Source organism: Python bivittatus, unplaced genomic scaffold, assembly GCF_059951505.1.
Source record: "Python bivittatus isolate LINGU-HERP-01145 unplaced genomic scaffold, Pbiv_v1 ctg000480_np1212, whole genome shotgun sequence".
NCBI lineage: Eukaryota > Metazoa > Chordata > Lepidosauria > Squamata > Pythonidae > Python > Python bivittatus.
In genome coordinates, this window is record NW_028277075.1 from 28,787,546 (window position 1) to 28,814,378 (window position 26,833).

The 26,833-nt window shown below is 39.7% G+C and overlaps 3 protein-coding genes across 3 annotated transcripts; all 3 read left to right on the forward strand.

Moving 5' to 3' along the window:
• Positions 1-106: 106 nt before the first annotated feature.
• LOC103066675 (disintegrin and metalloproteinase domain-containing protein 20-like) lies at positions 107-10,151 on the forward strand. Its single transcript, XM_007428336.4, has one exon. The coding sequence runs from the start codon at positions 5,540-5,542 to the stop codon at positions 7,832-7,834; it is 2,295 nt and encodes a 764-aa protein (XP_007428398.2). The 5' UTR covers positions 107-5,539; the 3' UTR covers positions 7,835-10,151.
• Positions 10,152-11,511: 1,360 nt separating this feature from the next.
• On the forward strand, positions 11,512-14,334 carry LOC103047990 (disintegrin and metalloproteinase domain-containing protein 20-like). Its single transcript, XM_007428341.3, has one exon. The coding sequence runs from the start codon at positions 11,843-11,845 to the stop codon at positions 14,072-14,074; it is 2,232 nt and encodes a 743-aa protein (XP_007428403.2). The 5' UTR covers positions 11,512-11,842; the 3' UTR covers positions 14,075-14,334.
• Positions 14,335-21,847: 7,513 nt separating this feature from the next.
• On the forward strand, positions 21,848-25,180 carry LOC103068076 (disintegrin and metalloproteinase domain-containing protein 20-like). The gene has a single exon (XM_025166723.2). The coding sequence runs from the start codon at positions 23,254-23,256 to the stop codon at positions 25,024-25,026; it is 1,773 nt and encodes a 590-aa protein (XP_025022491.2). The 5' UTR covers positions 21,848-23,253; the 3' UTR covers positions 25,027-25,180.
• Positions 25,181-26,833: the final 1,653 nt, after the last annotated feature.

Sequence of the window (26,833 nt, forward strand, 5' to 3'; positions counted from 1 at the left end):
GTAAAGTCCTTGTAAAGGACTGAGGGATTCATCTGGGAATTGAGTCAATGGTTCAAGGTCACTAATAGTGCATTCTTATAAATCCCTATTCAAATGTAACAGCTATAGTTCAGTGATATGTATTTCCAGGGGTCTAAACATGACACATGTTCCAAGGTCCATTGGAACAACAGGGTAAAAATAAAGAATGAGTTTGATACTTGCTGAGCTGTAGAGAAAGAAAAAAAAATAGGACTGCATATTTTAGGGTGATAAATTTTCCACCATTGAAAAGAAATGTAATGAGAAAGGAGGAAGAGCTTGACAACCCTACTTTGTCTTTAAACGATTTGATACTTTCTTATCCTACAGAACTCTTCCCCAAACTTTCCTGATGTTTGTCTCTCCCTCCTAAATACTTTGCATTCCTGTACTCCACTTTTTTTCTTCCCTGCTCTTCACTCTCCTCATTCATATTCTGTTGTTTCCATCTCCCTTGCTCACTTCCAAAAGAAAGGGAGGATTCCCATGATAGATTTCCAGGTTGGAAAAATAAGGCAACCTCTGTGCCACATACATTCCCAGTTGTAACTTGCTCAGAGTCGATTGATTGCAGCAGGCTAAAATTAAGCGAGTGAGTGAATGAAAGACATTGTGTAATTAGTTTACTTAAAGCTATGTTATTGCAAACAGCATTGAAAAAAATATGCACACTTAAGTTGCAATACAGGACAAAGAAAAATACTCCCAGAAAACACTGACTAGTATATTATATGTTGAGGAATAAGATTATTGTCCACTAGAGACAAGGTGAGAGGAATGTTCTACACAAGATAGAATAGAAATTCATAGAAACTTGCAGTACAGTGCAGAAACATCATCATTTCTCACAGCTGCCATTGTCAAACGTCTAATTGAAAAGATGTGAAAAAAGCCACTGATTTCTGTACTGTGACTGCCTGATCTTAGAAGAAATAGAATGCCCAACTTGTCCCTTAGAATGAACTTTGTTGATATAGAATCAACACTAATCTTGGGAAGAAAGAGTCAGACTAAAGGACTACTTTGTCCTGGTTGACGTTACATTGCACAAGAGCATAGTATTAGTATTTATAGTTTTAAGATAACACATTATTCAATGTGTCAGAAAAAGTTGAGATTCCATATATTAAATGTATAGATAGATGCTGAGGCTTGGGTTTCGGAAGAGGTGTTACTAGCAAGAAATATGCAGGCACGATAGTGGAAAATGAAGAATTTCATCCTCCTGCAATTCAGCATGCTGTCCATTGTAGCCACTTTTCTTTTTAAGTTGCTGATGTTAGCCTCTTTTCCAAATCTATCAGCAGTAGGGTTGTGCAGCATTTGGCTATTCAGGAACAAAACACTCTAGAGAACTCTTTCCTCTCTGGAACATGCTGAACCTCCTCTAAACCATGCCATTTGGCAGTTGAGTGGTTTCCAGAGGTAAATTCCCTGAATTGAAAGTGGTTGCAGGAGGCTTGACAAAACAGCTGAGGAATTTTTTTCCAGAAATTGCTAAATTACCTCTGGACCAACATGGTGCTAGGGAGATTTGGGGTGGTCCAGAGAGCATAGAATTTCCAAGAGTTTGGGGTTCAGGTATCATCAATATGCTGATGATATCCAGCTGTACGTTTTGACTTCAGGTTGACCAGGTGATGCAGTCGAAGTATTAACCCAGTGTGGGTCTGCATGGGGAGGACAGACTCAGGTTCAGTCCTGACAAGACTGAGTGGCTGCATCCGGATCCAAAAATATTCCATTGTTGACTCTCAGTGGGGTTGCACTTCCCCATTTGATATTTGTGTGCAATCTGGGAGTCCTCTTAGATTCTCAGATCCTGCTTGTAGAGCAGGTTGATGCTGTGGCCAAGAGGGCCTTTGCACAAGTACATCTAGTGCACCAGTTGCACCCTTTCCTGGACTGAGAGGCTCCTCAGACAGTCAGTTGCACCCTGGTGATTTTATGGTTGGACACTTGTAAAGTGTTCTACATGGGGCTGTCTTTGAAGACCATATGGAAGCTACAGCTGGTTCATACTGGTTCAGAATGCAGTAGTGCAAACAGGGATGGTGGCACTGTGTTGTGCACATGTGACTTCACTGCTTTGTGAGTTGCACTAGTTACCAGTTGGGTACAATTCATGATGCTGGTTATCATATTTAAAGCCCATCATGGCTTAGGGCCTGGCTATCTGAGGGACCACATATCTTCAGTCGTCTCTACCTGCTTGGTATGGTCCAGCAGGGTGGGTGTATTCTGGGATCCATCAATTATGCAATGTCATCTTGTGGGACCCAGGAAGAGTCCCTACCCTCTTGCAGCACCTGCTCTCTAGAATGATTTCCCCCCAGAAATTCATGTGGCTCCATCCTTATGTTGTTTTGAAAATTGTTGAAGATCTGGTGGTTCTCCCAGGCCTTGGGGACAGGGTGATTGTTGAGCCCTATTCTTTGTGGGTGACTTACAGTTGGTATTCTGCTCTTCTGATCAGTTGTATTTTTTCTTACTGTGAATTGCTTTTATTTGTAAGCCACCCAGAGTTGTTAAGGAGTTGAGCAGCCTCAATATTTTGGTCAAATGAATCGATCAATAATATAAAAACAGAACAATAAATTAAAATTAACATGAAATCAATAATAAATTAATAGTTAAAAGCCAGATAAAAGTTGTTATAGATTTTTGAACCCCTGAGAGAGCAAGAGCTAGACAAAACAACCTCCAGGAAGCAATACAGAGAAAGGTCCTCTCCCTTGTGCTAAAATGACAGGCCTCTGATAATGGGAACATCTTTAAAAGAAAGAACTGCTCTTGAGGATTTTAGCAGCTAGGTAGTTCATAATAGAAGCAATTCCTGAAACAATAAGCCCTAAGTTGTTTAGGTCTTTAAAGGTCGATAGCACACATTACATTGTGTTTGGACAGCTTAACCTCTGCAATTTGTACCAATTGCAGTTTCTGGAAATTTTTCAAGATCAGCCCCACATGGAATGCACTGCACTAAAATCAAGATGAGATGTTATAAAGGTGTGCTTAACCATAGCCAAATCTGGCTGGCTCAGGAAGGGATGTAGCTGGCCTATCAGGCATATTTGTGCAAAAGAGCTCCTTGCTACAGTTGTTATCTACAAATACACTGACATTTTAGAATTAAAGAGTACTCCCAAATGATGAGCTTAGTCTTTTGGGGAGAGTACAAACCATCTAAAATAGGTTGCCACTGCCGCTAGTCAGTTCATGTTTTATTGAGCCTCTTTCTTCTCTCATAGTTCATGAACAATAAGGCTGCTCAAGGTGAGTACCTGTATAACTGTTTAGGCTGGAAAGCCTCTTAAGATTCTAATCACCAGCCCCAGGAGGTCTTAGGAATCCTGGGAAACAAGACCACCAAAAGTAATCAGCTTAATCATATCTTGGAAAAACAGAAGTCTTAGTAGTTCCTTACGTGGATCATGGGCCAGGGGCATCAGGCCATAGGAGGACATCAGGAGTTTCATCAGATGAGCCAGCAATTACAGGCCTCTTTCTTTTGCCTTCTTAGCATAATACTTGATCAATAGATGATCAATGTTTAATGGCCCCTTTTTTGTTTTGTGAGTTTTGTTAGCAGAGTATTTTAGCCTAGGCTACCTGTTGATTTAATGTTCCTTGCTGTCTTTATGTTGTTGTTTTTTTTAACGTTGTACTAGAGTCCACTGGAGTTGGGCAGCCAATAAATTTTAATAAATAAATAGGTTTCTGTATTGACTTTTTTCCATCAAGAATGTTGTAAACAGAATACAGATCCAGAACCATCCTTAGGTGTTCCAAAGATCAACACTAACCTGTGGATTCAGACGAGCCACATCACCTGGAAATTCTCCAGTCCTTTTTCTAGAGACAGAGACTAGATGATGAGGATGAGAAACAGGTAAAGAAAGATGCAGTTCATTCCTAGGTGAGACACCAATGCCTTTAGGATATGAGGTGTGATAATACTGCATATTTAGCATAGCATATAAGTGAATTCATGTACAGTCTTTCAGGTGTTAAGCCTCACAAGACTGTATATGAAAATAATAAATAGTATATAAGAATAAAATACTCAACTGTATCACAAATGCTTCTAAAATTAATGGTAGTAAGAATTGTCCAAATAGAAATAAATAAAATGCAAATTAGGAGTTTTTTTAAAAAAAATTCTCAATGTAATTTTTAAAAAATGACACAGACCTCAGGAAAAGGGTGTGAATTCCACAAATAAGTGTTCTTGAATTAAAATAATGCCTCTATTAGCTGTCTTCAGGGCTAAGGGCATTGCATTGCTCTATCACTGGATGCAGTAATTTAAGTCACCTCACCAGTCTACCAAATAGACCATAATCCCCAAACCTATTTGGGGGATTCCTTCTGATCCCAACTGCTGAAAATGGAGGTATGAAACAGAAAATTCAGTATCAGTCCTAAAATAGACTTTGTATGTTAAATTAAAAAGACCTCCCCCAATTTTTTGTCCCAAATCCAGGAAAGATAACAGAACATCCTGCTCTGCTTACATATGTGACATACCCTCATTGTACCTGATTGCTCCTCTTTGTCCAGTTTCTTGACCTCTCCAAAAAATGTTCAGGGCAATATCTTTCTGCCTAAAGGTTGCCCATCCCCATATGAGCAGATGGTTAAACAACTCAGCTTAAGCATACCTAAGGGCTTAAAAGATAGGAGTAGAATGCTTTGTATCAAAGGATATTTGTCATATGCCTGACAATCAGGATGGAGAATAAGGGCATAGCTCTCACCAACTCTCTGAATGTATTAGGACCCAACACAGCTCAGTTAGGGAGAACCTGGGAAGTAAAGATTGTTTTTCACTATTGCAAGCCCCAAGTAAGTAGGAGGCTTCAGTAATCAAAGGATTGGCCTTCACTGGTTAGAGATGGTAGAACCATCTGGATAGCTGCTGAAAGCTGCAGAGGTACACAAAGACCACCTAAGCCTAGACAGAGCTACCTGGCTACTGCTCACCATTCCTCCTGCCAAACTAGCCAGTAGATAGTTAAGCATGCTTATCACTGCTTCCCTTTTCTTTAACCAGTAAAATAACAATATATAATATTTCTTGGCTGCTGCATGCATTTAATTTTTCTTTTTGCATTGTGTTTTTAATTGGTTTAATTGATGTTAAGATTGTTTGCCGCCCAGAGTCACTTGTTTAAGATGGGCAGCTATACAAATTGACTGACTGACTGACTAAATGAATGAATGGTTTCTGCCCTTGAATGTAGTTCTCCAGGATGTATCTAACTAGGATGTGTCTAATGGGATGGCCAGTGGGAATGAAGGAAAAAATCAAGATACATGAAGATAAAGAGGTTTCTTAAAAACTGCCATCCCCTCCCCCCCCAAATGTTAAGCTTAAAGAATTAAACATTGCCTCTGTTTCAGTGGCTTGGGACTAGGTAGTCTAGGATGGCAAAATAGCCTACCTGATGAATAGATCAATCCTATTGGGCTATGCCTGCTAACTAGAGGGAGGGGCTTTCCTGAAGGTTCTGGAATGCCCTCCAGAAGATACAGGAAAAAGCCGTTTGCTGTACAACCAAAGGGAACTCCATGGCTGCCCTCCTCCCACTACAGTGGTGGTGGCGAAGTTTCATTCTTATCCTCTACTTTCCACCTTGCTGCTTCCACCACTGTCACTCTCCAACGTGAGGCAGGGCCTCCCCTCCCTTGGTTCCTGAAGGGAGAAATGGGGTTGGGCAGTGCCAAGAGAGGGTTCCTCTGTCTTGTTTTTGCCGCTGGGATATTTTGGAGTCAGGCACCACCTCAGGGGTTTCCCTTCATTTCTTATGAAGTTATCATCCCAAGAAGGATGGCACCCCGGCGAGGCCGGGAACCCCAAGACCTCACTTATCTAATGGAGATAGAAGGGAAAGGCCATGTGGTACATCTCAGGCAGAAGAGGGATTTTGTTCCTAAACACTTCCCTGTTTTTACCTACAATGAGGATGGGGACATTGAGGTGGACTACCCTTTCATCAAGAATGACTGCTTTTATTACGGCTTTGTACATGGTGAGCCATCCTCCCTAGTCACCCTCAGCAGCTGCTCAGGAGGACTCAGAGGCTTTCTGCAAGTGGGTAATAAGCTCTACGAAATTGAACCTGTGCAGGCATCTGTTAGTTTTCAGCATGTGGTCTACAGATTGGAAGAGAAGGGGAATGAAGTCCAAATGAGGTGTGGAGTAATGGAAGAAGACAAAAATCACCAGGAGGCCATGATCCAGAACAGAGAAAACATAATAAGCAAAAGTACTTTGGGAGGACTATGGCAAACTTACCCCAGATACATGAAGATTGCAGTTGTAGTAGAACATGAACGATATGTCCAATTTGGCAAAAATGAAACTTTCACTGCTAGACAAGTCCTGGATGCTGTTCACATTGCAGATTCGCTCTATAAACCTCTTGGGATTCATCTGGTAGTGGTTGGATTAGAAATATGGTCACAAAAAAACCTCATTGCAATAGCTAAAAGCATAGATGAATTGCTTGACACTTTCAATACATGGAGGAAAACGATACTTGTCCAGCATTTAAGGCATGATGTTGGCCACTTATTTGTCTATAAGCATTTTGGGATTAAGTTTGGATTATCATTTGTTGGATCTGTGTGTGATCCGAACTGGGCATCTGCTGTCGAGGCATTTATTACTTCTAGTTTATTCTCCTTCACTATAACTTTTGCTCATCAGCTGGGCCATAACCTTGGTATGCAGCATGATGAGAAATCCTGCACCTGTAATCAGCATTCTTGTATTATGGCTCCCTTACAAAGCAACACAAGTAAGTTCAGTAACTGCAGTTATACCAGTTATTCTAAGCTGATGGATAATAGTAGAAAACAATGTCTGTTAATTCCACCGGAACATGAGAAATTGTATGACCTCAAAAACTGTGGCAACAAGGTGGTAGAGAGTGGAGAACAGTGTGACTGTGGTTCAAAATTCCATTGTGAATCAGATGTGTGTTGCCAGTCTAACTGTATGTTGCGTTCAGGAGCCACTTGTGCTTTTGGAAAATGCTGTGCTGACTGTCAGCTTCTTCCAGCTGGAACAGTTTGTAGAGAAAGGACTAACATGTGTGATCTTCCTGAATACTGCACCGGAGTTTCAGAGTGGTGTCCTGAAGATGTTTATGTACAGGATGGAGCACCATGCTCTGATGGGGCCTATTGCTATCATGGAAAATGCTCTACTCACAATGAGCAATGCAAAGTTATCTTTGGCAAGGAAGCATTGGTTGCCCCACTGGACTGCTTCAAAGAAATAAATACTCGAGGTGATCGTTTTGGCAATTGTGGCATTATTCCTGGTAATATGTATAAGAAGTGTGAGAACAATAATGTCTTGTGTGGCAGAGTCCAGTGTGTAAACATTGGCGAAGTGCCTAATTTGAATGAGCAGAACACCATAATTCAAACTCCTCTTAGCAACCATTTGTGCTGGGGTACAGATTCTCCAAGTGGAATTGGTGTAACTGATATTGGAGCAGTGAGAGATGGCACACAGTGTGGCATCGGCATGATATGCATTAATGGTGATTGTATCAAGGTCTCCCTCCTGAACTATGATTGTAATCAAACCAAGTGCCACAACAGAGGAATATGCAACTCTCATAAACATTGTCATTGTAACTCTGGTTGGGCCCCTCCATATTGCCTAAAGGAAGGCAGTGGTGGCAGCATTGACAGTGGGCCTCCTCCACCAAACAGTAGCAGTGGAAGAAGGACTAAAGGCATTGTTATAGGTCTTTCTGCTGCTGCTCTTCTAGCTGGGTTTGGCATCTTATAACAAATCTGAATGTTGGATGACAGACCTTGATAACTCCAACTCTGACATGAGGACAAGCTCTGTTATGAACTCTTAGGAGGCTAGGAGGTTTCCAGAAATATCCATTCAGTGCACTGTGCTGCAAATAATGCATTTTGTTTCTTGTAAAAGAAATTTGGCCTGTAAAAATTGTTTTTAGATCTTCATCAATGTAGTTTTCTAGGCTTATGTTCAGGCTCCTCTTTATGCAAATAGGTGGTTGTTGCAGGCCATGTGGAGGTAATCCAGGCTGACTATTAGGAAAACCATCAGATAAAAATATAGAAAGAAATTCAAACCTTATCCATTATTTTAATTGGCTCTTCCTATAAAAATTGCTGTATGGAGGGAAAAACTGGAGTTTTTTGTACTTATTAGAGCTGAACCTAGTTGGTACTTAACAAACAGGTATTTGTAGCATAATATTTTGGGTCCACAAAATAATTTTTGAAATTATTTTTTGGAGTATACGCAGCTTATAAAATTTGATTGGAAGTGGACCATTATAGAGCTGCTTAGAGAAATAAGGTGGGTACCTAAACAGATCAGGTTCACAGTGGCATCTTCAACTATTTATCTGAATGGCCTATTATGATAAGATGTATGTTCACACATGCAAATTTTAAATGCCATTTTAAAAAAGCAAAAATACAGCTTGGGTTGATTGCTATATACTGTGAATGGTAAAAGGTCTGGAAGATGAAGTAGCAAAGTCAGAGGACACATTTGCTAAGAATGAACATTGCTCTAAACTACAGTAAGAGTAATAGAGTTGGGCTCCTAGTGTTTGACATTTCTTTAGAAAAGAGGTAGGATAGTACAAAATTGCACATACAAGAACCTTTTGCTCAAGAACCCCATAGGTATAATTAATTACAAAGATTTGCAGAGGTATTGAACACAAGATCAAATACTGCATAGAATCATAGCATAAATAATCTAGCACATGCTGATCCGGTGGGACAGAGCAGTTTGTGACATTAACCTGTGACTATATATTTCTTCTAGTAGGGTTTTATATATTTAGTACAAGATTTGAGGTAGTGGTGAAACTGTTTGGTGCTCATACCAACACTCCCATTGACTTCAGTGATATTTAATCATGTGTAACTGTGTTGGGAATTGCAGCATCTGCTTGTGGCTTAATTGTTACACTGCTATTCTGTAGTGACTCCAGTGTATTACATCTATTCATAAACTGCCTAGTAAGTATGAGAATAAAGACATTATTGTGAAATTGTGATGGCAAAAAAATCTCAGTTTGTTCAGATTTCTTCTGTGGTTTTTGCAGGAAAAACAAGTGCAGACCAGCAGAGTTTTGTGATTTATATGTGCAATAGCAGTAATGCTCCTTCAGCAACCAAACATCTGAAATGAAAATATTATTTCTGGAATTGTGCAGATTTGCTGTTGTTATTTCAAAAACTCCACCTACAATTTCTGTCTCTCTTACACTCTGCCTTGCACATTATTTTATCCTTGAATTCCTTTTCATAATCCATACATGACCACTGCATTGTTATCACTTGGGTTTCCTGTAAGAATTACTGTAATTTATATTTCTGAACAGTAATACTCCAGTTCACTGTATCTTTAAAAGAAGACTCTCACCCAACTATCATATATTACTTATCACATTATATAATACAGTAACTACTTTCAAATGTGCTTTGTTAATGTATAACCATGAGAATTATTACTTAGGGATTATTTCAAATTATTTAATAAAATATTTTGTATTTACAAGCGATTATAGGTTGCTGCACTCTAGATCCTTATTCTTCAGTGGTGATCTCATTAAAAAGGTATGTGGTTGTTTCTCAGAGTATGACATATTATTCAAAGATTACTGAATCAGAGGTGTTTTCATCTTCTGCTTTGAATGGATCTCAGTCTCCTGGACTATGTAGTATGTATCTATAAGTAAATTTTAATTAATTTTATCTTTTACTTGAGAATAGTATCCAAAAGTACAAACCACTATATATCAATTGTGTGTCTTGTGCTCTTTTGGTATGCTTCCGTCTAATGCAGTGTCCCTTTTATATGGGTAACTATTGCATTTAAAACTGAGTATGGCAGAATAGAAAAGGGATTTAATATAGTAATTGTACTATGTTCAGTGTTCAAATGGTCTCTCATGAGATTTTACTATTTTTAATTTTGTGTTAGATTGAAGCTTTGTTTCATCCTAAGTCCTTTGCCACTGGGTAAACATTCCCATTAGTTCTTCTTTATGGAGGAAACAGAAAACTATGTTTTAAAAAAATCAGAATTCTTCTGAAAATAATAAACATTTTGCATCTTAAAAACTGAAAGTTGGCATTATTATCAAATTGCAAATAATGAGACTAAGGATAAAACAGTTGTGGCCTACCATAGGAGGTTCGTGGCAGATGTAGGTTTCAAGTGAAATTTAATTATCTTCTATTTAGTTTCTTAGTCACTATGCTAAACCAGTTCTTGCAGTGTAACTGATTCCCTTGGTTCCATGGAATTAATGAATGTAATGATTTTCTTGTCACAGGACTGCCTAAATTCCTTAGATCACAGTAGTACCTCTCTTGGGAGAAAGTGGAAATAAGTAAGAAAGCTATATCCTGGGATGGGAGGGGAAAGCTTTACTTTTCTTCTGATATGTTGCCATATTTTTGAGGAATGACCCCACACTGTGAAACTGTCTTCAATACTTTAATGTTGTGCACTTTGGTAGGTGCAGGTGGCAAATTTTGAGAGTCCTTTCCCAAGGCATGGACAGATGTGTGCACATATGCATGTGTATTTGTGTTTATGTATGTGTATGTATGTGTGTGTATTTTATTGAAAAAATTCCCCTCTCACCCCTATGGGTGGTACGTGTCTTCCTCAATCTCGGGTCCTCTACCAGAGGCCTGGGATTTTGAGGGTTCTGCGCAGTATCTTAGCTGTTCCTAGCACTGCATTCTTCTGCACAGAGAGCTCTGATGTTGTTCCTGGGATCTGTTGGAGCCATTCTCCCAGCTTAGGAGTCATGGCCCCGAGTGCTCCTACCACCACTGGGACCACTTTGGCCTTTACTTTCCACATCCTCTCTAGTTCCTCCTTCAGGCGGAGGAAATATTTTATATATTTTATATATATAAAATAAAAATAATCTGATGTCCACTAATGGAAGACAGGTTGAAAAGGAGTTTGCTAATGGCACAAAATCCCAAACAGTGGCCAAGAAATAGAGCTATATATCACATGACAGTATATACAAGTACAAAGGCGAATTTCCATCCAAATTACAAATAGGACTCCTAATTTAGAGACAGAAGGATGAAGCTTTTTATTGGTGCTATCATTAAACAACTGGAATGATAATCCTTGGCATATCATTCAGCAATTTACTCGTATCTTCTGGCTTCCCATTGCTGCTTTAAAGCCATTGAAAGCAGTGACCATAATGCTGTTACATTCAGCAGGCATGTCAATAGGATTCTGTCAGCAGCTGTAAAAATTAAATGGCTTCCTCTAGGAAATGCAAAGCCTCCTTTATGGAGGAGAACAAAATGAACAAGAAAACTTGTTCAGGCCTGCTGCTTTACCTTCCCCAAGAGATATGATTGGTTTAATAGAATATACCTCTGATCATTTTCTGATTCAGTTCTTCATTAATCCACAGAATCTGTGCCAAAGTAAGGCCACCTATTTCTTTCTTATTTTTGGTGCTTTCTGTACTCATGTCTGTATTACTGAGTCACAATGAAATGTCTTCGTTGAAAAATTTAAAGGGTATACATAAATAAGGTAATGTGATTTGTCTGTTCAGCAAACCACGGGGGGGGGGGACCCTCTTCCTGCCAGTTTGTTCCATTCTTCTTCCTCCAAGCCCCACCCACATTCCAAAGGAAGCCACATAACTGTTGCTATATACAGAATTCTCCTTTTCATCATCTTATTTACATCTGGGATTCTTTCCAGTTTGTTTCTACCCTGTCATCTACTTTAAGAGAGCTTCCTTTGGAAATGAAATGTGAGAAAGTGTACTTTAAAGGATTCCTTCTGCTATGGAAAATGATTATCCATCTTCTATGGCTCTTGATGTTGCTCAGGAATGTCCTAACTGTGACTGCCAGTCAGATACTTCCTCAGGGCTTTATTTATGCTTCTTATGAGGTGACCATCCCATGGTTATTAAGTCCAAAACCTGGACAACAGGAACCACAGAATGTCACTTATCTCCTTCAGTGTGAGGGAAAGAATATCATTATGCACCTCACACAAAAGAGGGACTTGGTTCCTAAACATTTGCCCATCTTTACCTACAGTGAGGATGGGGATCTGCAGCTGGACTATCCATTCTTCAGGGATGACTGCTACTACCATGGTTTTGTGCAGGACAAACTCTTCTCTTTGGTCACCCTTAGTATTTGCTCAGGAGGACTCAAAGGCATATTGCAATTAGAAAATAAGACATATGAAATTGAACCAATACAGGGATCTACTACCTTTCAACATGTGATATATCGTTTAGAAGAAAAAGAGAGTGCTATCCAAATGAGGTGTGGCCTAACACAGGAAGAGCAAAAACATCAAGAGGCCATGTTCCAAAACATAGAGAATGTAGTTTCCAATACTGCATCCAAAGGAGACTGGTGGCTACGCACTCGATATGTAGAGATTGCTGTTGTGATTGAACATGAACGTTATTTAAAGTTTGCCAAAAATGAAACTCTTACTGCTCTGCAAGTTCTTGACATTATCCATATTGCCAATTCTTTTTATGAACCTCTTTCTGTTCAATTGTGTGTAGTTGGATTGGAAATCTGGTCACAAAAGAACTTCATAATGATTTCTCCTGTCATAGATAGAACTCTTCAGGATTTCAGTGACTGGAGGAGAGACTCCTTGGTTAATCGTCTAAAAAGTGATGTTGGTCATTTATTTGCATGTAAGACTTTTGAACTTTCACTTGGGTCAGCTTATGTAGGAACAGTTTGTGATGAAAGGATGGGATCTGCTGTTATCTCATATATGACTAGCAGTTTGTCCATTATCAGTAGCATATTTGCCCATGAATTAGGACATAATCTTGGCATGCTACATGATGAACAGTACTGTAGTTGTGGTAGAGTTAACTGCATTATGGCTCCAGTTCATGAAGTGACTGATAAATTTAGCAATTGTAGTTACAATGACTATTTCCTCACAATGAATGCTCCATGCTTATTAAGTCCTCCAGACCCTGATAGAATCTTTAAAATCAAATTATGTGGCAACAGAGTGGTAGATAAGGAAGAGCAATGTGACTGTGGTTCAGAAGCTCAATGCAAGTTGGATCCATGTTGTCAGTCTAACTGTACATTCCGTTCTGGTGTCAGTTGTGCTTTTGGTCAATGTTGTGCTAAGTGTCAATATCTTAAGTCTGGAACTGTTTGCAGAGAGAAGACTAGCTATTGTGATCTTCCTGAATACTGCAATGGGACTTCTGAGTGGTGTCCAGAAGATGTTTATGTGCAGAATGGTGCCCCATGCAGTGATGATGCATACTGTTATCGTGGAAACTGCATGTCTGAACATACACAATGCAAAATGATTTTTGGCTTCAGTGCAAAAACTGCTACAGATATTTGCTTCAGAGAAATGAATGCTAAAGGTGATCGCTTTGGCAATTGTGGCCTTAAACATGGAATTTATCACAAATGTCAAACTAAGAATATCCTGTGTGGTCGTATCCAGTGTGAAAATGTGCAAGTCTTACCTTCTTTGGAGGAACACAACACCATAATTCAAATCCCCCTTGGTAATAAGCAGTGCTGGAGTATAGACTACCACAGTGGAATGAAGATAGCTGATATTGGAGCAGTGACAGATGGCAGTCCTTGTGGCAAAGATAGGATGTGCATTGACAGAAAATGCGTGAGCGTGTCTCTCTTGAAGTATGACTGTAACATCACCAAGTGCCATAATCGGGGAGTGTGCAACAATTACAAACATTGTCACTGTGATTATGGCTGGGCTCCTCCAGACTGCCTGAAGAAAGGCCACGGTGGTAGCATTGATAGTGGACCTCCTCGACCACACAAACATTTAAGCACTATGGCAAAAGCTGGAATTATTGGAGGGATTATATATATCTTTTCTTCTGCTTTTGTTTTGGTTAGCCTAGCAATATATTTCAGATATGGGTTTATACGCTTATTTAGAAGATTTAGGGGAAGACCTATGCCAACAACCACAGAATTAAACATCCAGTAAATCACAGAGATGAAGTATGTCAAATGTGTGCAGAAGAGGTAATGGATATTATTATATAAAAATGCATTTGAGCCTCCGAATTTGAGTATTAATTTATAATGCTGATTCTCTAAATTGAATTTAACTCTCAGGCACTGTCATTGTGAAAGTTTTGTTTTATTGACTGGGAACGCACTCTCCGATAAATACTGAAAACATTTCACTGGGAATTGGTTTTTACTACATTAGTTAGTTACAAAAGAAGAAGAAAATAATTTACAATTGCCTTTTAAAAATTCTAAATGAAACATAGTATATGTGTATAGGAGAAGATTATCCTCCTGAAGCAGGTTTTTCCAGTCTGGCAGTCAACTTCATAGCAGTTACTGCTCAAAGAGGAGGAAGATGTTGCCACAAAAAAATTACTCATGGTCTTTCATAGCACAGGTATAAATTTATATCTCATTTACGACTAGCAGTACTCTTCTCATCATTTTCCTCATTTGGTAGAATCATCTTCTTCACACCAAGGACCACCTGTACAAACAACACGCTGCCTGCAGTAGGAAAAGCCCAAGCATGCACAGAGCAGACTGCTATGAGTTCAGGACTGGAATCTGCCCCCTGTGCTGGGAGACTCCATAGAAGAATCAGATTTGAGGAGAGAATTTGCCCTGGTGGTTGTCTTCTTTATATAAGAAACCCCTCTGCTGCAGAACTGTTCAAGTCAATCTATCCTCCATGGCATGAGGGACATTGATGCCCTCCTTTCCTCAAAATCTGAACATTTGATTCTTGAACTGAAGTAAAACCAAGTACCATCCCATCCTCCAGTGTTATCAGAGAAAATCTGGGAAATCTGGCACTGCCTCTTTAAATCATACAAGACTACCTAGTTGGTCAGGAAGATGTTTTTATCAACTCTCAATGAGTGCCTGCAATTTGAGGGCATTTTTAGAACAGATACTGAGAGATTGCCTAGTAAGTGGGTTCATGATGAAGAACCCCAATAGAGTCTTTTTTCCGAAACTGAAATTGACATTTGCAATGGCTCAAGAAAAGACAGTAGCGAGTGAAACTGCACTGCTTAAGTGACAAATCAAAAAGAGAAACTAAGGTACATGGTATCACACTGAGTAGATTGAAAACGCAAGGCAACAAGCTCAACTAACATAAGAAATGCCTTCTCCACAATGACTGAACATAGATCCAGACATACCAATCCCTGCTTACGCTGCAGAGGGTTATATCAATATTCTATGTGCAGATTCAAGGATGTAGAATGTAGGGGGTTTTCAATAAGATGGTCCATACTGAGTGAGTATGTTGTATAAGGTTCTTTAGTATAAGCCCAAAGACTGTACTAAGAAGTCACATCACCTAGTTTCACATGAACTTGACTTTTCACAGGATAATGAAGATCAGCAGCTTTATCGTGTTCAGAATGTGTGTAAGAAGGAGCCTCAGGATGATGTAACAATATTAATTGAAGTTTAGTAGAGTTGAGATGGAAGTTGACTCTGGTTCTGGACTACAGTATACATAATCAACAAGGATACTTTCTATTGCATACAGGTAGTCCCCAGCTTGTTTATTGTATTTATTTATTTATTTATTTGAGCAATTTATATGGCTGCCCAATTCACTCACGGTGACTCTGGGTGGCTTACAGGAATAAAAATCCCAAATACAAAACCCACTACACCCACCCCACCCCCCTGGCAACAACAACACATTTACACTAGCCATTTGATAGGCTCCAGATCGACCTGGGATCCCTAGGCTTGCTGGCAAAACCATGTCTCCAAGACCTTGCAGAAGAGCATCAAGGTGGGGGCCAGTCTTATCTCTGTGAGGATGATGTTCCACAGGGAGGGAGTCACCACGGAGAAGGCCCTTTTTCTCAGTCCCACTAATGGACCTCCTTAATAGGGGGGACCTGTAACATACCCTGTCTCCCCAATCTGATGGGTCGGGCAGATGAAACTGGGAAAAGGTGGTCCTTCAAATACCCTGATCCCAAGCCATGTAGGGTAACCAGCACCTTGAATTGGACCTGGAAACAAATTGGCAGCCAATGCAGCTCCCGCAAGAGAGTGGACATATCTTCAAATCTAAGTTTGCACAAAACTATGCAGGCTGCTGCATTCTGACCCAACCAAGCTTCCAGATACTTTGCAAGGGAGCCCTATGTAGAGCGCATTACAGTAGTCAAGATGGGAGGTGACTAGGGCGTGGGTGACTGTGAGCAGGGCCTGTTGATCTAGGAAAGGGTGTAACTGGTGCACAACCACAGTTGCACAAAAGCCCTCCTGGCCATGACTGCCACCTGCTCCTCAAGCAGGGGTTGCAAGTCCAGGAGAACCCCCAGATTATGCGCCAGGTCCATCTGGGGCAGTGCAGCCCTATCCAAGGCCAAAGATGGCAATTCCCCATGGACCAAAGAATCCAAACCCAGAGCCTTCCCATCTTGCCAGGGTTCAGTTTCAACCCATTGCTCCCCATCCAGACCTTAACAGCCTCCAGGCACTGCGAGAGAGAGGTTATAGCATCGCTTAACTCACCGTGGGTTGAGATATACAGCTGAATATCATCAGCATATTGATTATATCTCACCACATGGTGACGGATGATCTCACCCAGCGGCTTCATGTAGATGTTAAACAGAAGTGGGGAGAGTACCAAACCCTGCGGAACCCCACAAAGCAGGGGCTGAGGGCCGGATCTCTTGTTCCCTATCAATACTGACTGGGAACAGTCACAGAGAAAGAAAGTGAACCAGGACAACACAGTGCCCCCTACTCCCAACCCCCTGAAGTTTAAGAATGAGTTCCGTTCCCAAGGTCTGTCTTTAAATCAAATTTGTATGTAAGCCGGAACAGTATTGTATAATACTGTATAAGTAGTATTGTGTAACTAACTTGAACCATTGTGTATTTAACTCAAATCATTGTATATTTAACTGGAATTTTGCTACCGTAGGCTCTGTTCTTAACTATGGGTCATCCTTAAACAGGGCGTTCTTAACCCTAGGGACTGCCTGTATTTTCAAAAGAGCTTCCTCCCAAGTTCATTTATTGATTCATTAATCTAATTGATATGGCTGCCCATCTATCCAAGAAACTCTGGGCAGCAAACAAGAGAAAAAGAATTCCATTAAACCTCACCAAAAAACAAAACCACACAGAAGTTCATTAAAACCATAAAACCACTTATCACATACAACTAGCCCCCTACTAACATCTTGTCCCCGGTGCCTGCGGGAAAAGCCACATATTCATAGCCTTTTGAAAGGCCAGTAGAGTAGGAGCTGTGCATATTTTGGAGGAGATGCTGTTCCATAAGCCAAGTGCCATAACAGAGAAGGCATGCTTTTGGGGACCCACCAGGTAACATTGTTTTATCAGTGGTACCCAAAGCATGCCTACTTTGCCATATCTGGTAGGATAGGCAGAAACCACCAGGGAGAAGCAGTCCTGCAAGTAATCTCATCCTATACCATGTAGGGCTTTAAAGGTGACAACCACCTTGAATTGTACCCAAAAGCCTACTGGGAGCTGGTACCATCTACACAGCAGCATTGTTACATGGGTATACAATAGTCTATATATGCTGTTGCATTCTGGACCAGCTGAATGCTGTTCAAGGGCAGCCCCATGTAGACCATGTTGCAATAGTCCAATCAAGTGACTTAAGGCATGAGTGACTGTGAGCAGTGCCTCCCAATCTAGAAATGAGCACAACTGATGCACAAGATATATCTGTGCAAAAGCTCTCCTGGTCAAAGTTGCCACCTGCTTCTTGAGCTGGAGCTGTGAGTCCAGGATAAACCTCAGATTATGCACCCTGACTGGAGGAATATAACCCCATTCAGGGTTAATTATGGAAAAATCACTAGATCTGGGGGAGGGGACTAAAATTCACAGCCACTCAATCTTACCAAGGTAGAGCTGAAGCCTTCCCCATCCAGATTTGCACAGCCTCCAGGCACTGGGAAAGGACCCTGACAGCATCACTTGGCCAGTCCAGGCTAAGAGATACAACTGAGTATCTTTACCATACTGATGATATTTAATCCCATGCTGATAGACGACCTTACCCAGTAGTTTCATGTAGATGTTAAATACGAGGGAGGAGCAGTCATGCTCTGTGGCAGCCCACCAGGGCTGGACCATTCCTCCCCTACCAACACTGACTAGAACCAGCCTTGCAGGAAAGAGGAAAACCACTGAAGTACTATGCCTCCTACTCCCAACCCTCTGAACTAATCCAAAAGGATACCATGACTTGAAGGCTGTTGAGAGATCAAGGAAGGCCGGGATGGATATATTACCCCCTTCCCAGGTCCACCAAAGATCTCCACCAGTGTGATCAGTGCTGTCTCAGTGCTATATGCTGGTCTGAAACCCAACTACCAGAGGTCCAGATAATCCACTTCTTCCAGAGCTTTTTGGAGCTACTGGCCTACTGCATTCTCAGTAAGGTTCCCCAAAAAGGGAAGGTTGGAGACTGGATGAAAATTGTCCAGTACAGCTGAATCCAGTGATGGCCTCTTGAGGAAGAGCAAACAGTCATCTTCTTGAAGGCAGGTGGAACTACCCCTTCCTACAAAGAGGCATTTACCACATTGTGGACATTTTTTATTATTTTTTTATTTATTAAATTTATATAGCTGCCTACCTCACATATATGACACTATGCAGCTTACAATAAAATAGCAGATACAATACATTAAAAACAAAAACACATAGCAGCTGAGCATATCATAAAATGACCATCAGCAAAGCCAAGAGAAGGGCTCTATCACACACCCGGGGCCCCAGGCCTGGGCACCAAACCAAGTTTTCAGGCCCTTGTGGAAGGCTAGCAGAGCCAGGCTAACCTAATCTCAGAGAGAATGATGTTTCAAAGGGCAGGCATCATAGCATAAAAGGCTCTCCTCCTGGGCCCCTCCAGCTGACACTCCTTAGCTAACAGCTAAGATCATCATGTGGAAGTCATGTTTTATCTGTGATTACATTGAAAAGAAAGTTGTTGGAAGCTGCAATGTAGATGTCCAGTATCTTTTTCCAAGAACTTTCAATCCTTGTTACGGAATAGGAACTACAAAACATTTTAGGGAGGAAATGGTTCTTATCACAAGTAATCAAACCAAGAGGTACATATCATCAGTATTGGTCACCCACCCAAAGTCATTAATAGATTTTGAAAACCAATTAGTTTCTCTGAGGAACTGAGAAACTATAAAAGGAAACTACTATCATTCCATTTCAATACATTTGTTGTACCAATGCACATGAATTCCAGAAATGTGCCTTTTGCCTTATGTGGAAAAATTGAATAAGAACTTGAAAATCATGTCAAACAAGGTGGTGTGGAGCAGAGATGCAGCAAGCTATGCCCATTGTGCCAGTATTAAAACCCAATAGGAAAGTAAGAAGACTATAGAAACATCATAAATAAGACACTTAAACATATCATTGCTTGCTGTTCTTGCTACTTGGAGAGTTTCTGCAAAATTTCACCTAACTGAAGCATACCAGCATACCAGGACATTAGCTATGAATGATCTGATAGCCAATGTCTTAAACGATTAGTACCCATCACAGAGTATTTGGAGTTAAGGATATCCTGTTTGGAATCTCTAAGGCCCCTGAAAATTCCAACAATTCATGGAGATTCTACTTTTTGGGAAATTCAATATTGTGTCATATTGTGATGATATCCTGGTTTAGGGATCAACAGAGGAACTTGGTCAATTTGGTATTCATTAAAAAAGAAGCATGAAAATAGAACTTCCTGTATCACCTTCTTAGGTGCCCTCATTGATGCTTTGGGGTAGTCATCTAATCAAGATAAAATACAAACAATGCTTAATGAACCTACTCCAAAAATAAAACACGGGCTTCAGGCTTTCCCCCGGGTTCCTCAGTTTTTATAATAAAGACAACTTGGAAGTCACTTCATGACTTACTACGCAAAGGAATTCTGTGGCTTTGGATTTGCATCATCATAATGCTAATAAATTATAGAAAGAATTGCAATAGTCTTGTTACTCAAATCAAAAATTCAGAAGCAATGCAAGCCCATTTCTCTAATTAATCAGGACTTTAAAACCTTTACAAGAATTTTAGCACATCAGTTGACAAAACTGGCTCCTGAATATATTAAAGATTAAGCAGCTTTCAGTAGAACTAGAGATACAATGGAAATAGAATATGGCAATACATATAATCCATGGGGTGTTAATAAATGTGTAACGGCCGGCTGCATTGTCGCTGCTGCACCATACTGCTAGCTGCCAAACAGCTAATTGGTGTGCTAGGCATTGCAGCTTAGCTTTGCTCTCAACTGGCTTGCAAAATTCCTGAAAATTTAACAATTAACTCTCGCAAGTTGGTACAGGCCAGCTCCAGCACACCACTGCATAGAACACATATAATATGGAAACTCATTAAGTCTCATTCATTCATTCATTCATTCATTCATTCATTCATTCATTCATTCATTCTGCCGCCCATCTCCCCCAGCAGGTGAGTCTATTAGAATTTTAGAGAAAAAAAATCCAAAAACATTTTGCAATAATTTTAGACATTGCAAACGCCTTTGATAAAATTAATTGGTCTTATCAATTTTTGTTAAAGCAATTTTGGAGGTAATTTTATACAAACTCTATTATGATTTAAAAAGCTAATTTAAGATTAAATGGTATAGATTCTCCCTTATTTAACACTAAGCAAGTGTCAAAACAAAAGTATTGTTTCTCCCTCTTACTTTTTGTTTTTGCTATAGAACCCTTGTCTGAGACGTGAGAACATCCTGAAATATAAGTATACAGATTAAAGCAATTCATATGAAAATTAATTTGTGATGATGTAGCTCTAGTTAATTCAAATACTAAAGAATCAATTTTAAAATTAATGGATATAGTCAAGAATTTTGGCAATTCTGCAGGATCACTAAATTGGAAATGAAGTTTCTTAATATAGAAAAGCAATTAAGAGCTGTATTTGTTGGGTGGACTTTTGTCAATATTCTTAACAAATGATTAATTAAAAAGTTAGTTTTGATGGCCTCGTGGTTTTTTAGTTTTTAATTGGGGGGGGGGCGTTCTACTAAAAGCAGGACTGTCCCCATCTTGGATCCATCTGGAATCCAGCTTTGCCAGTCCTAGACCAGTTGTCTTCAGTCAAACCTATAGAAGCTACGTAGGTGTGCCTTCCTTTTTTCTATATGCTCTCATACTAGAGAGTTTTGTGAGTTTATTGGTCTGGGCCTCATGCTAGAGGCCTCAAGGGGGGACTTTTATAGCTTCAGAAGTTATATTATCTACTTGACCACTAGAAGGCACTACATAACCAGTTTCATCCTACTTGGGCTTCTTCAGGTGTAGGTATCCTCTATACTAGATGATCCATATTCCACCTTTAACAGGATTTTAACCAATAGGCCTTGTAGTTGTTGACTTTACAATGCATTTAACCTTAGAAGTTATGTTGCTATGCCTTCCTTTTTCTCTATGGTCTCATACTAGATATTAATCCTGCTACTTACTAGCCCACATTTCCTATGACAGGCTGGTGAGCGAGCATGTGAGCAGGCAGTAGGGAGTCAGTCCCTGTCTTTGTACCAGAAGGTAGTGCTATACCCCCTTTCAAGCTAACTAGGAGGAGATGGAAAAGGTGACCTCAGTATTGTTTCCTTTTTTCCACAGCAAATATAGGAGCAAGTGTATGAAATATTCCCTTTTATGCTAATATTCCCAACACACATTCACAGATTGCCATAAGAACACCTCTGTCAACTCCTCTGTAAACTTTCCAGAAACAACGTCTAGCAATCCAGACAAAGGAGGGGCATTGTATGTCAGCAGATAGCACAGGTATATTTAAGTCCTGAAATAGAAAACCAAGCCAACATAGTATACAGTTAAATATGCTCCCTTTCTTATTTAGTGATCATGATTATGATAACCGCTGATCCAGTTTAACAACCTACTTTCATGCATTTGCAATTAGTTTGTTTCGTATCACTTTATAGTTTCTAGATACAAAGCACACAAAGATAGAAACTAAGACAGACCCATCAATTCAGCCTTTTGTGATACTTCGCCCAAGTTTGGCTTTAATTTCTTTTTTAAAAATTACAAATCTGAGATTCACAAATTAATACTGAGGATGGGATTGGCACAAGCCACTGCCTCCTTGCTTTACCACAGAACTGACTTTCCAGACCAGTTTATTTAATTGCTTGCTTGTGCTTTCATGCCACTTCAGTCTACATTGGAAATGTCAACCCAGGAGCTGTTATGGAGTGGCAAAGAGTGATCCAGATGCTGGCTTTCCAAGAGGGCTTGCAAAAAAATTGTTTTTCCCTGCTCCTCCCTCTTCTTTCCCTTGAAAAGGCTAGGAGCAGGCAAGCAAAGGTAGAACAAAGCTCTGTAGAGAAGGAATTAACATAACAAAACCAGTAGTTAAGTTTAGCAACTATGTGGATAAAGGAGTGGTTGAATCAAGAAACTTTAAGGAAGCTCTCTAAATAAATGCATTACTAGATAGCTAAGTTACATTGTAATTAAGATGTGCATAAATAAAGAAGATATAAGACTGCTGTATATTAGAAATATATGCATAAATTTGCACTGTAACAATAGATATTACTTTAGTTGGAAGAATGCCATTTTGATTATTTCCTTTTTTATTTTTCAAGGTACCAAATATTGACAACTCACCTAAGTACACTAAAAAAAACCCACAATTAAACAAAACAATCTTTAAATTTAAAGAAAAAATAATAGAATCCCCACCCAAAAGGAGTAAAGATTAAAAAACTCAAACAGACTAAAAAAGAAGGGGAAAAAATCTACCTTATACTAAACTTACCAATTGTCATTGGTTTACTACCTAAAGTGTCTGGCCCATATTGGTCCATTTATGGATAGTTTCCTTTTTATTTCCCACCCTCCACTAAGGAGGCCTCAAACTTAAAACTTAGCATTGTACAAACCATTTCTTTCCTGTCAGGTTTTGTTCTTACTCTATTAAGCTCCACCCATATTCCAAAGAATTCCACATATTGTTGCTATGTACAGAATCCTTTCACCTTCTAATTCACACACATCCTTCCTCATTTTTCTCTAGTCCAACAAAAGATATAGTGGTCTTCCTTTCCATGAATAAGGTGTCAGAGGTTCTATTTTGATGGGTTCCTTCCTCTTTATTATTCATTTCTGGGAAATGAATAACTATATTTTATGGCTATTTGTGATGTTGCTGAGGAACAGCTTGGCTGAGACTGTTGAAGAGAGATGGCCTCCAGGCTTCAGGCGTATTTCTTATGAAGTAATCATTCCAAGGAAACTGACTCCCAAGTCCGGACATGAGGAACCAGAGTATGTAAGCTGTTTTCTGCAGATTAGAGGGAATGACCAAGTGGTGCATCTCAGACAGAAGTGGGGTTTGGTCCCTAAATACTTCCCTGTGTTCACCTATAGTGAAGAAGGGGATCTCCAGGTGGACCAACCTTTCATCAGGGATGACTGCTTTTACCATGGCTTTGTTCAGAATAAACCCTCTTCTCTGGTCACCCTCAGCTTTTGCTCAGGAGGACTCAGGGGTATATTGCAATTAGAAAATAAGACATATGAAATTGAGCCAGTTGAGGCATCTACTATCTTTCAACATGTTGTGTATTCTCTAGAAGAAGAGGAAGGTACTATCTCCATGAGATGTGGGCTAACAGAAGAAGAGAAACTGTATCAAAAGGCCATCATACCAAAAACAGAAAATCTACATGATAGAAGTGCTTCTAACTGGTGGCCACGCACTAGATATGCAGAGATTGCTTTTGTGATAGATTATGAACGATATTTGAAATTTAACAGAAATAAAACTCTAACTGCTATGAGTGTTATAACTATTCTTCATGTAGCAAATTCATTATATGAACCACTGACTGTTAAATTGTCTTTAGCTGGACTGGAAATCTGGTCACAAAATCTCATAAAGCTTAGTAAGAATATACATAGGACCCTTAGAGCTTTCACTGAATGGAGAAGACTATCACTGCAAAAACGTCTAAGGAATGATGCTGCTCATTTATTTGCATACAAGCATTTTACTGATCTGGGATTAGCATACAGAGGAGGAATTTGTAGAAATGATTATGGATCTGCTGTTGAACAATATATAACCACAAGCTTGTACACTATATCTTTGATATTTGTTCATGAGCTAGGGCATCTTCTTGGAATAAGCCATGATATAAAATATTGTACATGTGACAGAGTTCAGTGTATTATGGCTCCGGTTCTTTCAAAATATGGTAAATTCAGCAATTGCAGCTTTAAGGATTATTTCAAGTACAGAAATGCGAAGTGTTTATTAGTTCCACCAAATCCAGATAAAACATACAACATCAAATATTGTGGAAACAAGGTAGTGGATGATGCAGAGCAATGTGATTGTGGTTCAGCAGCTCAATGCAAGTCAGATCCATGTTGCCAGTCTAATTGTATGTTGAGTCCTGGTGCCACTTGTGCATTTGGACCATGTTGTGACAAGTGTCAGTATCATCATGCTGGAACTGTTTGCAGAAAGAAGATCAGCAGTTGTGATCTTCCTGAATATTGCAATGGAACCTCTGAAAGATGTCCTGAAGATGTTCATGTGCTGGATGGTACCCCGTGCAGTGATGGTGCATATTGTTATCACGGGAATTGCAATACTCATGATATACAGTGCAAAACCATCTTTGGCAGCACAGCAACAGTTGCTTCTGGTGTTTGCTTCAGGGAAATGAATGCTAAAGGTGATCGTTTTGGAAACTGTGGCCTTAAATATAATAATTATAAGAAATGTAAAGCTGAGAATATCCTGTGTGGCCGTATCCAGTGTGAAAGTGTGGAAAGCTTGCCTTCTTTAGAGGAACACAGTACAATAGTTCAGACTTCTATTGGCAATACACAATGCTGAGGTACTGACTACCACATTGGAATGGAGATAATGGATCTTGGTGCAGTGAAGGATAGCACTTCTTGTGGTAATGGCAGGATGTGCATCAATCAGCAGTGTGTCAGTGTAGCCAGCTTAATGTATGATTGTAATCTTACAAAGTGCCATAATCAGGGAGTGTGCAACAGTCACAAACATTGTCACTGTGATTATGGCTGGAAACCTCCCAACTGTCAAAAACAAGGCTATGGAGGCAGCGTAGACAGTGGACCAACTACACAACTTTATGTCAGTAGAAATTTTACAAAAGCTAGAGTGGTAGGAGGATTAATATATGCCCTTTGTGCTGCTTCTATTTGTGTTGGCCTGGTCGTGCATTTCAGAAATAGACTAATATACATGTTTAGAAGACGGGGGGAAGAATTCATCCAGCAGAATCAAAAAAGGAGAAAATCAACAGTAAATCATAAACCACTAATGATACACAATGTATCAGATAAAGCCTGGAAGTAACGGAAATTATTACACAAAAAGCTAAATGAGCTAATCTGGTTGGGTGGGTGGGGGTCTTAATTTTTAAATTCCATTTTAACAGGATTTTTCCTTCAAGTTGGTTTATGAAAAACCCTTCTTTGAAAGGAAAAGACTTCTGATATATATCAATTGTATTTAAGTGGTATCACTCTTACCTGAATTTCTGTATCGCAGAGCTAAAACGTTCTAAAATTAATCCATAAACTTTCAGTAAAACCTAGAGAGAGAAATTAAGTCCTATGGCAGCCTTCCCCAATTTGACAGTTATAATACTAGAGGAATTCAGCTGGAAATGATCGTTAACAGTTCCTCATAACGCAGTGATGGATTTCTCACATCTTCTACTAGTAGCACTATCTTTTCTTCATGTTTTTGGTCCTCATTTAGTAGAATCATCTTCTTTTTCACACCAAGGACCACCTGTACAATCAGCACGCTTGCCTGCAATAGGAAAAGCCCAAGCATGCACAGAGCAGACTGCTATGAATTTAGGACTGGAATCTGCCCCATGAGCTGGGAGACTCCATGGAAGAACCAGATTTGAAGAGAGAATTTGCCTCAGTGGGAGTCTCCTTTCTTTCTTGTACACTGCCCAGAGTCACCTGAGGTGAGATGGGCAGCTATATAAATTGATTTAATTAATAATAATAATTAATTAATACAAGAAACCCTGTGCTGCAGAATTGTTCAAGTCAGTCTGTCCTCCATGGCGTGAGGGACACTGACACCCTCCTTTCTTCAAAATCTGAACATTTGATTCTCGAACTGCAACAAAACCAAGTACCCTCCCGTCCTTCCGTTATTAGAGACAATAAATGGGGAATCTGGCACTGCTGCTTCTTTAAATCACACAAGACTACTGAGTGGGTCAGGAAGATGTTTTTATCGACTCTCCGCTAGTACCTGATCTTGGCTGGAAGAGTATATGAAGTTGTGTTCTCGAGATGTTTGTATCCAGCCTTGCACTTTTCCTAGCTCTTTGTGGATCTCTCCAAGATTATATTTCTTATTTGTGTTATTGCTCTGCTCTGTGAACTTCCATGTATTCCCACATTTTTGTCAAATATCCAATGCCAAAAATCAGCTATGTTGGTTGCCATAGTTCCTGTTCTGGAACATCATACCTCCTCGCTTACCCCACCTACTGCAATATTATTGATTTCTGCTTTTTCCTTGATAAGTCAAAAGAATTGCATTACTTATATATCACCAGTGCACTTATGTCCTATTAATCCATTGATTTACTTTCCAAAAATCCCCATACATTCATCAATAAATCCTTCAAAGTATCTTT